Source organism: Eucalyptus grandis, chromosome 3 (genome assembly GCF_016545825.1).
Source record: "Eucalyptus grandis isolate ANBG69807.140 chromosome 3, ASM1654582v1, whole genome shotgun sequence".
NCBI classification, from domain to species: Eukaryota; Viridiplantae; Streptophyta; class Magnoliopsida; order Myrtales; family Myrtaceae; genus Eucalyptus; species Eucalyptus grandis.
Window position 1 is genome coordinate 615407 of NC_052614.1, and position 16004 is coordinate 631410.

General features: G+C 37.1%; 1 protein-coding gene across 2 annotated transcripts; it reads right to left on the reverse strand.

The window, feature by feature from the left end:
• Positions 1–457: 457 nt before the first annotated feature.
• Positions 458–8628, reverse strand: LOC104435937 (putative inactive cadmium/zinc-transporting ATPase HMA3). 2 transcript variants are annotated; one of them, XM_039309211.1, is made up of 10 exons: positions 8506–8628; positions 7904–8116; positions 6278–6535; positions 4992–5089; positions 3755–4010; positions 3525–3662; positions 2897–3197; positions 2613–2815; positions 2252–2454; positions 458–2089 (listed from the first exon to the last, which is right to left on the reverse strand). In XM_039309211.1, exons 2-10 carry the CDS (start codon positions 8100–8102, stop codon positions 578–580), a joined length of 3168 nt encoding a protein of 1055 aa, XP_039165145.1. In that variant the 5' UTR covers positions 8103–8116; positions 8506–8628; the 3' UTR covers positions 458–577. The 2 variants fall into 2 exon arrangements, with proteins under 2 accessions (XP_039165145.1, XP_010046953.2); XM_010048651.3 differs by having other exon boundaries at positions 2897–3236.
• Positions 8629–16004: the final 7376 nt, after the last annotated feature.

Sequence of the window (16004 nt, forward strand, 5' to 3'; positions counted from 1 at the left end):
GAAAGAGGTATGTATAAAAGTATTTTCCCTAAGGAGTAATCCTTGAATTCCGTCCCTTTTCAGAAATTGCAAAACCGTGAATTTTCAAGAATGGAAATTTTATGATATGTTGGGAATCTGTTATGACTGAAAGTTGGATGTGATAGCCCTTATGTAAGGGTTATATTGCCCCTAATTTTTATAAAATTTAAGATGCTCGTTGAATGATGAGAAACTAATCCTCATTTCTATAACTCCATATATTCAAGGAGTAATTGTATGTTGGCTTCTAAATTAAATGGAGTAATGGATGTGCTGAATACCTAAAAGGCAACACAATTAGGGATTCATTGAAATTCTCAAATTTGAAGTATACTTCTTTCTTTGTTATTCTGGATGAGCTGAGCCAATAGGACGGGCCTAGTCCAATATAAAGGTGGATGGGACTGGACGAAGGGGCCAAAAATTCGTGGATTCATTGAGGTGGTGAATGTGCAATTTTCATTTCCCAAAAATCAGAAATTTTCAGTCTAATGGTATGATTAAAGCATGCAAATCTCCTAGCGTACTAGCAAATTTTTGTGTTACATTGGATCCGCTAGTACTCGGTGACGATCTCGGACAAGCAGCCTCCAAAAGCAGGTCCTAAATGCCCGTGCTTACCACAACATTCCTTCATGTAGCTCTTACAGCACCCACCAGTCTCCCTCTTTGCCAAATTAGTACATATGTGCACTGATCCCGAGTCCATGTGATCTTTCCCCGTCTCAATGTCGATCACGGGTTGAAGGTGCAGACAGCAATTCGAGCCAGTCTTTGGATGATGGTCATGATGGTCATGATGATGATGATGATGAACATCTGAAGTAAGATCAGCGTGTGATCTACATTCGCTAGTGTTGCTGAGTCCTTCCTTGACGTCATGATTGTCATTGCTACATTGCATCCCGTGGCACTCTTTATTCTGCTCTTCCAAAGAATCGCAATTACCTGTGATAACATGTGATGCACTTTTTGTAATTTTCTCGCAGCTTCCATGATTACAGTGTTGCACCGTATGCTGTTCTTTGTGATCACCAAATGCACAAGTTCCTTGCTTCTGAATTGCACTTGTGCACATGTTATCAGAGCAAGCGCTCGAAGAAATAGGATTGGAGCCACCATGGTTATGATCATTGCACATCTGGCCACACTGCTCAGCATTTTCATCCTTACTTACTTCAGGAACTTGCCTGTTCAATGAACTGGAAAGCTCGCTATTTCCACACGAACTAGCACTTGAAGATAAATTAGTAGAATGACATTTGACAACACACCTCTGCTGCACAGCACACCCATTTTGCGGTTGGCTTTCATGGCTGCAATGGCGATGTCTGTGGGACATGTGGTTATTGCCGGTGCTGCATCCATGATCTTGATGATGTGTCGTAGCTGAACCTCTGCAGTTGTCCCCGTCGTCGCAATGCTTCTTAGCCACACCCTTCCCACACAAGTCTGAAATAGGACCACCCGATTGGCATTTCGAAGTGCAGACTTTGCCACAACCTTGTTCAGTCTCATAAACTTTCGTCCCCACTTTAGAAGAGCAACAGTTGTGGTGGCTATGGGATGAGTTCGTCTTGGAGATGTTGCATCCTTCTCTTTGTCGCATTGCAGAAGATTTACAACACTTTTTCCCACCGTGCTCATGGTTTTGTCTTAACAAGAGCATGCTATTTAGGATCACCACCAGGCATGTCCCAGTGTCGGCAAGAACTGCTGCCCAAATAAATGGGTGGCCGGCCAAGGCCAATGTGAGGATGGCAACCTTAGTGGTTATCGACAGAATTACGTTCTCAACCACCTTCCTGTGTGCTCTCCTCGCAAGCATGATCGCTTTCGGTATTTTCCTGATATCATTGGACATGAGAATCACGTGCCCTGTCTCCATTGCAAGTGCGGAACCAGAAATACCCATCGAAATGCCGATATCAGCAGTAGCCAATGCAGGGGCGTCGTTTATGCCATCCCCTACCATTCCTGTTGGCGCATCCTCCTTGAGCCGTTTGATGATTTTCGCTTTATCTTCGGGTAGAAGTTCCGCATGGACTACATCCAGAGCATGACCTAGCTGCTCGGAGAATCAAATGATGTCAACTACTCTGTTCAATTTACCAAAATTCCTACTTAACAAATCAAGGAAATAGAAGACATCAGATGCCAACTATCTGCGATGTAATGAAATGACTTTCAGGTCAAAAGGACATAGAAACAAGGAGAAGTTGAGTCGCACCTGATTCTGTGCATGCATTGCTGCGCCCTGGCTATCTCCTGTAAGCATTGCAGTTTTAATCTTCAATGACTTGAGTGCCTTGATGGCCTCCTGAGCTCCAGTCCGGCATGCATCAGAGAGAGTGAAAATCCCGACAGGTTTTGCCCTGCAGAACACGTACCCCATGGTTTTTCCTTCCCCAGTAAGGCCTTCTATGCTCGGAACTGCAAATACATAATTACTCAAGGAATTCAATCAACCCCAGAAGCAAGTTGAATCCACGAAAAAAGGGGGCGGCATGAATTTAAATGAAGCACTTGTATGGTTCCCGTTTTATTTGGATAAGCACATTGATTAGGACTTTTAAATATGAATGCTTCACCTCTTTCACAACCAGCTCTCAGGGCAATCTTCCTGTTCCCTATGAATATATCGTTCCCATCAATCTTGCCATAAATTCCTTCACCAGGAAAATTTTGAAAATTGTCCACATCTTCGGGCTTTGGCTCTATGGAAAATGACCTCCCATACCCTACCAGCGGAGCAGCCATTGGATGGCTCGACTTGCTCTCAATGCTTGATACCCTAAAGATGATTAGCATCTATGCCTGTAAGTTTAGGACCGCTATGAGCTAATTTTAAGAACTAGGAGTCCAGGATCTTTACCAATAAAGCATAGTCTCGATGCTTATGCCTTCATTGAGGGACCGGAAGTCCTCCACCATGAATTCACCTCTTGTGATCGTGCCGGTTTTGTCAAAAGCCAGGTTCCCGATTTTAGCAAGAATTTCAAGATAGTCACCCCCTTTGATCAAGAGACCGGATTTCGCTGCCTTTGTGAGGGCACAAAATGTAGCAACAGGAGTAGAGAGCACTAGTGCACAGGGGCATGCGCTTACTAGTACCACCAGTGCCAGATGAAACCAGTAGTTTCGCTTATGGTGGTGTAGTGCCACCGGAAACACCACTGGAATCATGGCGAAGCCAATCGATATAATTAATACCGCTGCAGATGGTAAAATAACAGAAACCAAGTTGAGAATGAATATTTGCTAGCTCCTGCTCTCAATCAATCCCAAAGAGCGGAAGTTGGAACACATGCATAATGGTCAAACACAAACGCCTAATCCATAACTAGAAGCGGGGTTGCCTGCTTTTGAAGAGATTAAGGTGCCATATTCCAATTAAATTTAAATTGAACAAGTGAATGCAATCACTTGTAATCCTTATACCAGCATTATCATTCCTAAGACATGGATACAATTATGTCGAGACTGGAAGTGTTCAAACCAACCTGGAGTGTAAAACTGTGCACATCTGTCGATTAATCTCTGTGTTCTTGATTTCTTGTTCTGAGCCTCCTCAACAAGCTTTGCCATTTTGGCCACCAGACAGTCTTCAGCTAGAGCAGTTGTTTTCACACTGATGTAACCTACAAAAGAATTTAAACACTGATTCTTTTTTCGAGCATTCTCGTTGGAGCATTTCGAATTTCCATGACTGAGAAAGAGTGATTAATTATACCATTCAAGTTTATTGTTCCAGCCCAAACAGGAGAGTCTTTATGCTTGGAAACAGGGAATGACTCTCCTGTCAAAGTTTTCTCATCCACGTCAGATTTGCCATCCACAACAACACCATCTATGGGTATGACCTCCCCAGCCTTCACGGCTACAACTGTGTTGAGTTTGATCTCATCAACATTCACAACCTCTCCTGTTTCAGCTATCACTGCTGTCTGCGGAGCTATGCTCATCAAAGCTGACATTTCAGCACTTGCCTGAGTAGGTGGATCACATAAGTTCGTTAGCAATTTGGTCGTACTTATTCCAAATTAAACAATAGTTCTTCGGAGACGAAATTTATTTTAGAAGTAAAGAATAGTGCTTCAACGAAATAATTTCATATGAATCATCATTAATTAGTGTGGAGACATTGCATGATCTCTAAGACGTCTAGAAAAGATTCATAATGAAATTCCTAAATGGTTCAACAAGATTTGGCTTTCATTGTGTCTAGAAAGTTTGATCTCACTTGACAGTCCTAGATGAATGCCGCGCATAATATGTACATCCAAATGGTGTATTTTGATTGTAAAGTAGCCTTTTTGAGAAGCACCAATACTACAGTTTGGATAGTATGTGAAAATCAAACTTTTTATGTCTTCTACCATAAAAAGACTTGGGCTGGTAGTCCCCCTTTCAAGGGTAAAAGTCCTTAAGGATTTTTAATCTCAATTTTCATCCAGTTAAAGATACTTATCATCAAGCACGGTTGGTTTTAGCCTAGTCACACATTTTTTTTTTAATGTTTATGTTAACCTTTTAAATTCATTTAGTCACTTATATCGGTGGTTGGACCTGATTATGAAGATTATTGTCTTGTCGTGCAAGTGATGATTATAATCAGTAATTATCTAAAGTGTAGATTCCCAGAGGACGACATCACTCAGGTCAGTAGCAGCAACAATTCAAGGACAAACACTAGACGTCATTTGATAAATAATTTCCTATAAGTTTCACCATAGGATATCATAATTTAGTATTGCCTGGTCCTTCTATGCCAATCATGTCTGCATCTAGGACTCCCTAGATTACAAAGCATGTAATATTGAAAAGCATGATGTCTATTTCTATATTAGCAATTATTCCTGGACAAGCACAAACCTCCAACGAAAATTCAAGGATTTAGTATAAGCAAAACCCTGTAGTTAAGTTTCGTCGAACTATCCAACGAAGAGGGAGTTTAGATGATGTATAACCTTGTGGCTTGCCCTGGACTCGAGCCATTCAGCAGTGGTGAACAAAAAGACAATGGTGCCAGCCTCCAGATAATCTCTCATTGCAACCGTCCCGATCACTGTCAAGCAATTAAATGTTAGATGTGCAGATAAACTCTAGGTGATTTTCACCTTTTCAAAAACCTAACTCCACCTACCGCTCTCACTTTCCCTTTGGACCCTCTTCTGAGAAATGTGTGATTTGTGGACCCCCGTTCACATGAGTTTTCATTAGGTTGTCAAGATAACGCTTCACTACTGTGTTTGTGGGTTTATTTTTTTATAGACTAAAGATGAGCATAATCAATTAACTATTCTCTAGCGAAATTCCTCTAAGCATGCCTAATTTCATCCAAAGGAGTCAAGATTAGGCACACACTTCCCTATGTCCAAAATTTTAGAACCATTGAATCCTGACATATATGCAAATTGGAGCGGGACCAGCTAGTTCTACATACATTTTGAAGAACATTATGTTCTTTAAGATTTCAATCAGCCGCCGCCAAGAGAGAGCGACGGAGAGGGAAGGTACAGAGTTTTGGATCCCATTCTATCTTGATTTTGAGTAGTCAAGGAAGGTAAACTATTCCTTGGTTTGAAAAACTATCAAATTGCTCGAAGGAGTTTCACATGTCGAAATTAGTGCTAGTGACACTTCGTAGAAAATTACTTTTACTAATGATTGTATCTCAATCGCTCACTTCTATCCAAGCACGTGTCCTGTAAATCTTGGAAGAGATATAAAGTAAATGGCAAATCGAGTTAAATTCAATTTGGAAGCATTTTATCACTTGACACCAAAAAAGTTTTAAGAAAAATTCCTGGATTTTATTTCTTATTAAGTTACGAAAAGCCAATAGCTTTTGCTTTTGCTTTTGCTTCGGTAGAACGGAAGCACGTTTTATGGCCAAAAAGGCATTCCAAGGGGTAAGTGATTGTCTGACGAAGATGTCGGTCCCAGCTACTAATTTTAAACTGAAAGTTAATTAAATTAAATAAAGTGATAACCTTGGCTATTGCAATCATAACTACAACCATAATTAATTTCAATAAGTTTTTGCGTTCGGTTCTCATGAGCAATTACGCAGACAATGACTTCCCGTGAATCATCTCTATGAAAACAATACTTCTTGGGGAGAAAAATCTTTTTTAATCATTATTTGGTTAGTTTATGTATTTCGCTTCCTTTTCCGGTACTCAATTACATCGATCTCAGTCTACAAGCAACATCCATTAAAGAGGTTGTTGTGACATGCATGTCTACTCACCTGCGATCAAGACAAGGATGTTGATTTCGATCCGGAAGTTCCGGAGAGCCGCGAAGCCTTTCAGAATCACTGGGAGTATGCCGGCGACGACAGCGCCGAGAGCCAGCCATTTGAATGGGTGGTAGACGAATTGCAACAAGGACAAGAGGAGTAACCCTCCAGAAGCGATTGCATAAGGACTTGGCCATTTCTTGTGATGGTTTATCTCCCCATAGGCCTTCACATTCGCTTCTAACCTTGCTTGATTTAGTGCGTTCACTGTCATTAGAGGCCCAAAGAAAAGGACATGGGTTATTTCGCATGCACAAGAATAAGCTAGAAAATAACAGAGAAAAAAAAGGGGGAATATTAAATGTAAAATCTACTATTATGATTGTAATTTTGATTTTTTTTTTTTTTGTCATGACCAGAAAGCTCACCTTAATAGGTTAATCTTTAGTTATTTTACGTTGTGAAATTTGCCATCAATATGTTTTCGAAAATATATTTGAATAATTTGAATAGTATGCAAAATCTCATCAGTTGCGTCTATGCAACGGATGGTATGATCAACACACCATAAAGAAAATGAAGAAAAAAACTACCCGTTATATATAAAAATAAATGCAGTGCACTATTTCGTGTCTGCTAAAAAAAATAGCTTTAGATATGTGGGATAATGTGACCTATAATTTGTCCTTATGCTCTTTCCAACAAAGCATACACGCACACCCCGCACCGCCCCTCGCATGGAAGGTAATCTCACGACGCAACCAGTCATTTAGATGAGACATTTCGGAGAAAATCACATATCTCACCCAATCTCGACATTGAATTTCCAAGAAGGCGTGCAAAAAGATATGAGTCACGCCAGAAAAACTTCAATATAAGAATTGAAAATAACATGAAAAGAAATTCAAAATATAGATTCATTTTGTGAATGATACAAGAAACGATGTTAGTCAAGTCTCAGACATTAAGTATTCAAGAAATAGTTTAATCCGGATAACAAAAACGAGAATTGTTTCACCTTTGGTAAGTCTCCTTGATGCCTTTATGCTGCGTAAGGTAAAGGTTGTGGGAGTGCGGTAGGCACAAATACAAAAGCAAAAGTGATTCCACCCCAAAAAAACCAAAGGCAAGAACCGAATCGGAACGTAAATGGAACTTTTTTCTGATCGCGTGAAAGTGTTGCAAAAAGTTAATAAAAGAGGGTAAAAGATATTGCAAAAAAAAAAAAAAAGAACCGCAGAATCATTAGTGCAACGTAACACGTCAATATTAGAGAATATAATAATGTCGGCACCGAGACAAAGCTTTCAAAGCTAGTCCTCCTTGGTTGCCATTTGTCGTTTGACTATTTACTGACCCTTCATAAGTTTTCGACTTCATCAGCCGATCCGACTAAGCTATTGGCCCACCCTTTGATAACGACAACCCAAGTTGCAATATTTTAAAGAGGACGGAAGGGGAATGTTGAGACTGATCGAGTCCAGTCACGCTAATTCGGATGCTTTCGCGGCCTGCTTTTTCGAAACAGATCGCGATCTCGGCTGCTGTCTCTTTCTCATTATTTTTTACTTCGTCCAATGCACAAAACGGAAAATGAAAAGGAGAGGACGGAGTGGAGCGGTTCTTGGAATTTACCTATTTGGGTCTGAGAAACGAGGAGGGTGTCGTGGACGACAATGACGGTTCTCGAAGCCACGATGACCGAGACGTCCCCAACCCCATCGAGCTGTCTGAGAATACTCTCGACCAACGGGATCTCCGACGAGCAGCACAGCCCCATCACATCGAAGTAGCTCTTCTGCAGCTTCTTCGACTCCTCTCCAGCCTCACCCATCCTCCTCCTCCTTTCTGTCCATGGAAGAAAGCAAAGCAAGAATTAATCAAGAACGAGATTACCCAATATACATGCGGATGAGGTCGTGTCTGTCATGCTAATGGAATGAAAAACAAGGGTTTGTCGCTGTTAGTTTTCCTGGAATTTGTTCAGGAATATGAATTTGTTATGATGTTGATGAAGAAAAAGGAACTGAAACTGTCGGCAGCTGATTTGCAGGAGAAGAAGTGGAAGCTTGCGTGTTGCATGTGACATACAATACCGCAGAAGGAGACCTAATTTATTATAGTTGCCCAAAAAAAAATGAGGGGAGAGAGAGAGAGATGGAGACGGCAAAACCAAAAGAAGAAAAGCAAGAAAGCAACTGTTGAAGTTCAAGTAATGAAGTAGCATGATGAAGCACCTCTAAGCTGAATTTGATGCGGTGGAGCTCTCTCTCTTCTTCTTCTTCTTACGAGCTCTTTGTTCTATTCTTCTTCTTCTTCTTCTTCAAGTAGATATGAAGGCAGGCTTTTGAAATGAAGGAGAAGGAGAGGGACCTGGGGCTTAAATAGGCATATGCTGGGGTTGGGTGACGTGGGGTTTTGCAGGAAAAAGAAAAAAAAAAAAAAACAGAAGAGGGGAGAGAAATAAAAAAAAAAAATTAAAAGAGAGAGAGATTTGATTAAAAATAATAAAAGGACGAAACATGATTTTGTTTTTCCTAGGCTCTTTGCTGGGAGCGCTTTGTGGGATGGGACTTGAGTGGAGCAGGAATTCATCGGTTACAAGAGCAGAATGGAATCCACATATGAATCCATTCTCACATCAAAAATGCTAGGTTGATCCGGAAAAAATTAATTCTAAATTTAGTGTGATTTTTCAATTCAGTCCTAATATTTTTTTTTACCAATTCAATCTTAAATGATTTTCATCTGGTCAATTTTAGCTGATCTGCACTGACGTGGATGCTAGTTAACACTCGTCATTACCGACGCTAACATGGATAATATTTTAATAATATTTTATTTTTTCAATTTTTTTATTTTTTTCTTCTTTTCCTCTCTTTCTTCCTCATTCTTTCTCCTTCCTCTAGCTGGCAAACGAAGAAAGAGAGAAAAGATAAAAAAAAAAAAAAAAATTATACAAAATTTGAAAAAAAATATTATAAAAATATTATCCAAGTCAATGTCGACAAGACAATTGGCACGATCGATGTCCACATTAGCCTCGATTAGGGGTGAGCATCAGTCCAAGGTCAACCGTGGACCGGCCTTGGACCGGTTTAACCCTGCTAGTCCTAGTCCGATTTTCAAGGAGACTAGGTCAGTCCTTAGTCCTTGAATTCCTATACCAACACTATGCGGGTCAATCCTTAATTCTAAGAGTTTTGGATCGGTTCAACTCAGACCAACCCTAACTCCATATATATAATATTATTTATAATTTGTTATATATATAAAATCTTAAAATAAACGGCGTCAATAACATTAAACAATTCTTTAGTAAGGAATTCAAGTAATTTTATATTGTTATTTAATAACATAGGTTTTTAATGTCTTTTATGATGTCAATAGTCATAATTTACGGAGGAAAATTTTTTTGCGAGGAGTTCTCACGATGTCAAAAAAGGCACATTATGGTATCCTCCATTAATATTGGTTATCTTCTGTCTTATTTGTTCTCTTAATCTTCAATTTGCCAATATCGAAAGATCGCCACTCAACACTCACTTCACTCACTTTGGGTCACTCGTGCCGCTCACCGCTTGATGCTCGCTTGGTTTGTTGCTTCTCGCTCGACATTCGATGCTCATTCTATTCGATGCTCACCCCACTTGACCCTCGCTGCTTGCCTTCCTTAACTAAGCTTGTTGATCATTGAATCCATTGGGTCGATATGGTTCTCAGCTGCCCTTTCAAGGAATACAAAAAATAAAATAAAAAATTATTGGTTGACCTTGAAATTGAATCGAACCCATTGGGTCAATCTGGTCCTCAATCGCTTTTTTAATGAGTACAAAAAATGAAATACAAAATTATCGGTTGGTCTCGAGTTAACCCTGTAACCAGACGAACCAATTGGGTCGGTCCGATCTTCGGTCCCAAGCTCAATAAGGTCGGTCCTCGGTCTCAAAAATTGAGAACCAACATTGTGCGGATTAATCCTAGGGGATGGATCGGCCCAACCCGGACCATGCTCACCCTTAGCATCGATTGGCCAAAATTAATCGGATAGATTAAATTGACATAATTACAAAAGATTTAGGACTAAATTGGCTAAAAAAATTTGAGAAAATTATAATAAATTTAGGGCCATTTTGGTAATTATTCGCTAGGTTTGTCGAAGAGCATCTACATAAGCTCTCCCCGGCTCCTCCTTTCCGCGGCTCTCCTCTCTCTCTCTCTCTCTCTGAACTGAAGGATAGTGTTTTATTTCTTCCTTTTCATATCCAAACTCTAGATTTACTCCCCAGGGGAATTTACCAATTTCCTCCAATAGGTAAAAACGAAAAATTACCGAAATTTATTTTTAAACGGGTGCAAAGTAATCACGATACCAAAGGGGTCAAATTTTACGATGGATGTTCATTGAAAGCAATACAATTCCCCAAAAGCTGCGGCTATAATCGAAAGTTAAAAAGGCACATTAAAGTCATACAATTTGCTTGCCGTTCTAATTTTGACTAATTCCCTATCCTCTGACACCAAAGCAAGCTCTATAGAAGGATTGGTCTCTCAACAATTTCTGCCATTTCGTCTCGTTTCATGTCCATTTGCCTACGCTTCTTTCCAATCTCAAAAGACGATTAAACTATTTAAGGAGATATAGTTGTTGATGTGCTATTTTAGAAAGACCGCACAAATAGTATAGAAAGAAATAGCAAAAACGAAAAGGTAATATTACTTGCCGAGAGTACTATATGCTCTCTCTTTTATACTACGGTTGAGGGTAGGCGGTACCATTTTAGCAGATACCGTAAAAACTTCTCTTTGGATAAATTCACCGCACGCTCCTCAAACCGTGATAATTAGAGTCAAGGAATCCCATTCAATTGTAAATTCACCATATGCTCACTTATATTAATGAGGAGTCGAAAAGACTTAGCTACTCATGATGCAAGCCTTAAAATGTCTGTATGAATAATGAGTTGTCACATGGCCACTTCAAAAATAATATTATATATTAAAAATATTAATAAGCAGAAATATACAAACTCAAAAGATGAGGTTATGTCCGTGAAAAGATTCCTGATCTCGTATGACGCAACATTGCACGCCAGGATGCTGCTGTGAGCTTTTTGAATTGGTCAAATGCTTGTCCGAATCCTTCCCCATCGAAATAGATTTTATAGTAGTTCCATTCTTATTTTCTCCACCGCCTGTGGAAAAGCGATCTTTCCTAGGCCGCTTTTGCTAACATCATCTTCTAGTGATCTTTTCCCTTTTTTCTTTTTCTTTTTCAAATTGAATACGCAACCGTTTCTTTTTAAAATTAAATTTATATAGTGGCTGTACTTTTAATTATCGATCAAATTATTTCATTGCATTTTCTTTATAGTCATCATCAGTTTTTTTTATTTTTTTTGTGCATGGATGATGTGTCTTTTATTGTTTTTTTTTTTTTTTTTTTTTGTGCGTGGCTAAAAGTCACATGGAAAGCGGTTGCCTATATGCCTAGTTAATTTGAGGCCAACATATCCAAATCATTCCTGAAAAAGTACACCCTGAGGATGTGTAAATATTTACAACATTTATCAACAATTTCCACATAGCTTTTGGTGCTTTTCCATGTCGATAGTCACATAGGAAATGGGCCAATCCCCTCCACTAATTTCAGTGTGGCCATTCATCATAATTTTCCTTTTTTAGGTATCAACTAAAGTACTCATATGCATGCACGTCTTTTCAAGAAAAAGCACCTCATCACCTGAATCATTTTCTTTATCAACCACAACTCTAAAAATTAAGTTGTTAAAAAATGACACGCAACAATGTAACGTATCAATTTCATTCACAATCATCGGTTTCCGTAACAAATAAGATAGCCAAAAAAAAAAAAAAAATTGCATATCACCATTTGATCTTGTTGAGCCAAGTATGGATATATCTTTGTACTGGTAGATTTCTCAAAGAGCTAGTAAGTGTCAAAAAATTGTTGGTTAAAAAGAACTTATCATTTGATTTCCCCATAACTTACTGACCATTATATGAAATTTATGCAAATTCTCGAGTTTTCTTATTTTTATTAACTTTTTATTCGCGTTTCTTGCCAAGGCCTTAAATCTACCAACTCTTTAAAAAATTACCAATTTATTTGGGTAACTAACTTCCTTTTTCAAGAGTCAATTAATTTTGAATTTCAACTCTCGTTGGAGTTACTTCTCAGTTTTTATTTTTTATTTTTTTTTTCAAATTGATCAACTTTTGCCCTCAATTTTGTTTGTCTTTTCTACAAATATCTAAAATGTTAGTACACCCATTTTTGTTTGTGCAACTCACTAACCCTTCTTTCATTATATTACTAACTAGTTCTAGTTTACCAACTCTCATTGGAGTTGTTTACTAACGTATATTTGTTTTTTTTTTTTATCAACTTTTTTTTATTGAGTTACCAACATTTTGTTCTTATGTACTAGCTCGTTGAATTTCTCAATTCTTTTTAGAAATTATCAACCTTGATCAAATCAATCACAGACTTTTTTTTCTGCATATGTTACCAACTACTAGTTTTTTCATTACCAACTCTTATATTTAAGTTAGTGTCGTTATTTGGTTCTACTTAAAGTACCAATTTCTTTTATCTTTAATAAAAAAAATTATCTTATCCTTCACAAACTTTTAATTGTCTTTCTCACCAACACTTTACATTTATCATATCATATGCGAAATCGCCAACCTTTATTTGAGTGACTTTACCATTTTTTTCTCTAATTAATTTACCCTGGAGTTTTTAATGATTGACTCTCATTTCGACTAGTTACAACATCATCGACTTTTATTTCTCCTACTTACCAATTTTACTCTTATCTTTTACCAAGTTTTATTTACCTTTCTTACTAATGACTTATATATACTAACTATAATAGGAAATTAGTAACTTTTATTAGTGCAACTTTTCTGATCAAATTACCAACTGGTTTATAGTTAAGAGCTCTCGTTGGAATTATTTGCAAACATATATTTGCTTGTGCAATTCACCAACTTTTATTTATCTTGCTTACCAACTTTTTAAGATTTTCCGACTCTTTATATTTTCCTACATCAATTAGAGTGATTATAAACTTTTCTCTTATTAAGTTATCAACTAATTCTGCATTGCAAGCATTTTTTTAGGTTTTCTCTTTGGTCAGTAACATTTTCTTGAGTTGGTTAGCAACGTTTATTTTATTTTTTTTTAAATTACCAGCTGTTATGATCTCTTAAAAAAAAAAAAAAATTCTCTTATCTTTTACTAAATTTTTGCATATCTTTTTTTTACCAATGGCTTAAGTTTACCACTTATTGTATGAAATTACACTTGTGTTTGTGTGTCCTACCAATTTTTTTTTAATTGATCAGCCAACTCAATTTAAATTACGAAATCTTATTTGAGTTGCTTACCAATACTTTTCACCTTTTAAGCCTACCAACATTTCTTCTATCAAGTTCGCTCCTGTCTTGTTATCAACTCTTTTCCAACGATTAAGTCTCTAATAAAATTTGCATTAACAACTCTTATTTAAGTTAACTATCAATAAAAAAAATTCCAAAGTCTATCATAAAAAAATTTCTCTTATCTTTCCACAAGGCGTTAAATTTATTAACTTTAATTTAAGTAACTTGTTAACTTTTCTTTGATTAACTTTCAGCTAAATCTCTACCGACTCTCACTTGAGTAAGTAAGACCTTTTATTTAGCCTTTTTTTTAATTATGGAATTTTCTATTTGGTTATTTAATCGAAAAAAATTGGTGAATCACTAAGATAACAAGTTGGTAATTTCTTATAAAAGATAGTAAATTTAAGGCATAGGTAAGAAAGATAAATATAAGTGGGCAAAATATAAGAAATTTATTGAAAAAAGATAAATTTGGTAAATAACTCAAGTGAGAGTTATTAACCCAACAGCTTAATCAAATAAAAGTTGGCAGTTACCCTACTAAAGATAGGTAATTTCAATAAAGAACTGGTAAATTTATGTAGTTGTTAAGAATCACAAATAAATGTTCGTATAATAAATGAAAGTTGGCAAATAAAAGATTGATAAACTTTTGTAAGTAACTTAATGAGAGTTGATAACCTAATACTAGGCAGCAATTTAATGGCTGAAAAGTTGATGAGCTAATTTGAGTTGGTAATCTCTAAAAAGAGAGTTCACAAATTTAACAGATTGCCAAGTAAGGCAAATGAGCATCAGCAGTAACTAAAATGAGAGTTGAAATTCAAAACAATTAGTAACTTAATCCGTCAAAAGTCGATAAATCACTCTAATTTAGTTTGGTAATCTCAAATAAGAGTTAATAAATTCAAAGCGTTAAAAAGCTATGTAAATAAAAATTTTGGTAAATTATAAATAAGTTACTTTGAAAGAAGTGTTTGTAAATTATCAACAAGTTATCTTGAAAATGGTCACTAGTGTTTATTTATTTTTTATTTATTTTTTATTTATCAACAACTGTAAGTTACCAACATGAAAAATAACCAATATTTTTAGTATGGAACAATAGAATTGTTCATCTTAGAAATATCTAGTCAGCGATGAGGTCAGGACATATGTCGAGACCTTTATACAACTTAATTTGTATCTCATGAAATGATGATAGATGAAGAATAGATGAGTGATTGAAATACATTTTCTATAATTGGTCATGGTGCCGAGGGAATGAATTGTATTGATCTCGTGTCTTTGTCCCCTTAAATCAAATGGAGTCCAATACCTTATAGAAAGTACTAAAACGAACCCATTACGAGCATAGTTTTCCTACCACAATATTCTCCCGGAGCCCCACCACTGTTCAACTAACCCTAGTGGCGATTGGTTGATGTGAACTTGACAATTTATCATCATATCCACGCATATACACAAGGACCATACAATAGAAACCATTTATTTTTGGGATTGGAGCCCTCGTTGTTTGAAATCCTGCAAATAGTCTAAAGAAAAATGATGCTTTCTTGGGGTCTTGACTTTGATTATCCCCGCATTCACTTTAATTCTTAGCCACAAATTCACTAGTGAGAGATCCTATTCTGAAAGTAACTTAGCAGAGCTTAATACAGCCTCGAGATTTCAATTTCCTATTTTTGGTTCTTTAGATGAGGAACCAACATCGATAATGAGGTCAGCAACAACTAGATGAACATTTATACTCTTGTGTAGTGAATGATATTCCTCTTCCAAATTGGTATACTTTGCACCCGCAATTAGCTCTTGTGGGGCAAATTGAAAAGCATGCATTTATCAACATCAAGGTGCAATGACTTTTTTAGGCCAATTTGGAGGCAACACGTCCACACGCCTGCCGGGCACCGAAGAAAATCTGTTGAAATGACAGTAGTGTCACTAGGCGTCCCTAAGTCAGTCCATTGATGAAATTTGCTGACGTGGGATTGACACCATTAAAATAAATCCGACAAGTATTTTGCAAACATTGTAATCCCTGTAATTATAAATAATTGTATTTGTTATCGCTGATCAAAAGGAAAATAAAATATGTGAATAAGCTTTACAGGATGAGCATTGTTTTATGCGAAGCTGTAAAAGTTACTTGAGAGTTTGAACATACGAATGCCGGCTTCTTTTATTAATTGATCTTTCCCACCATTACCGGAGATTAAAAAAAGAAAAAAAAAGAAGTATTTAGGAGGTACGACAAATCAGTTTTACTAGGACTGCAATGAAGGCCTAAATTATGCTAAAGACTCGATAATGACGTATCATT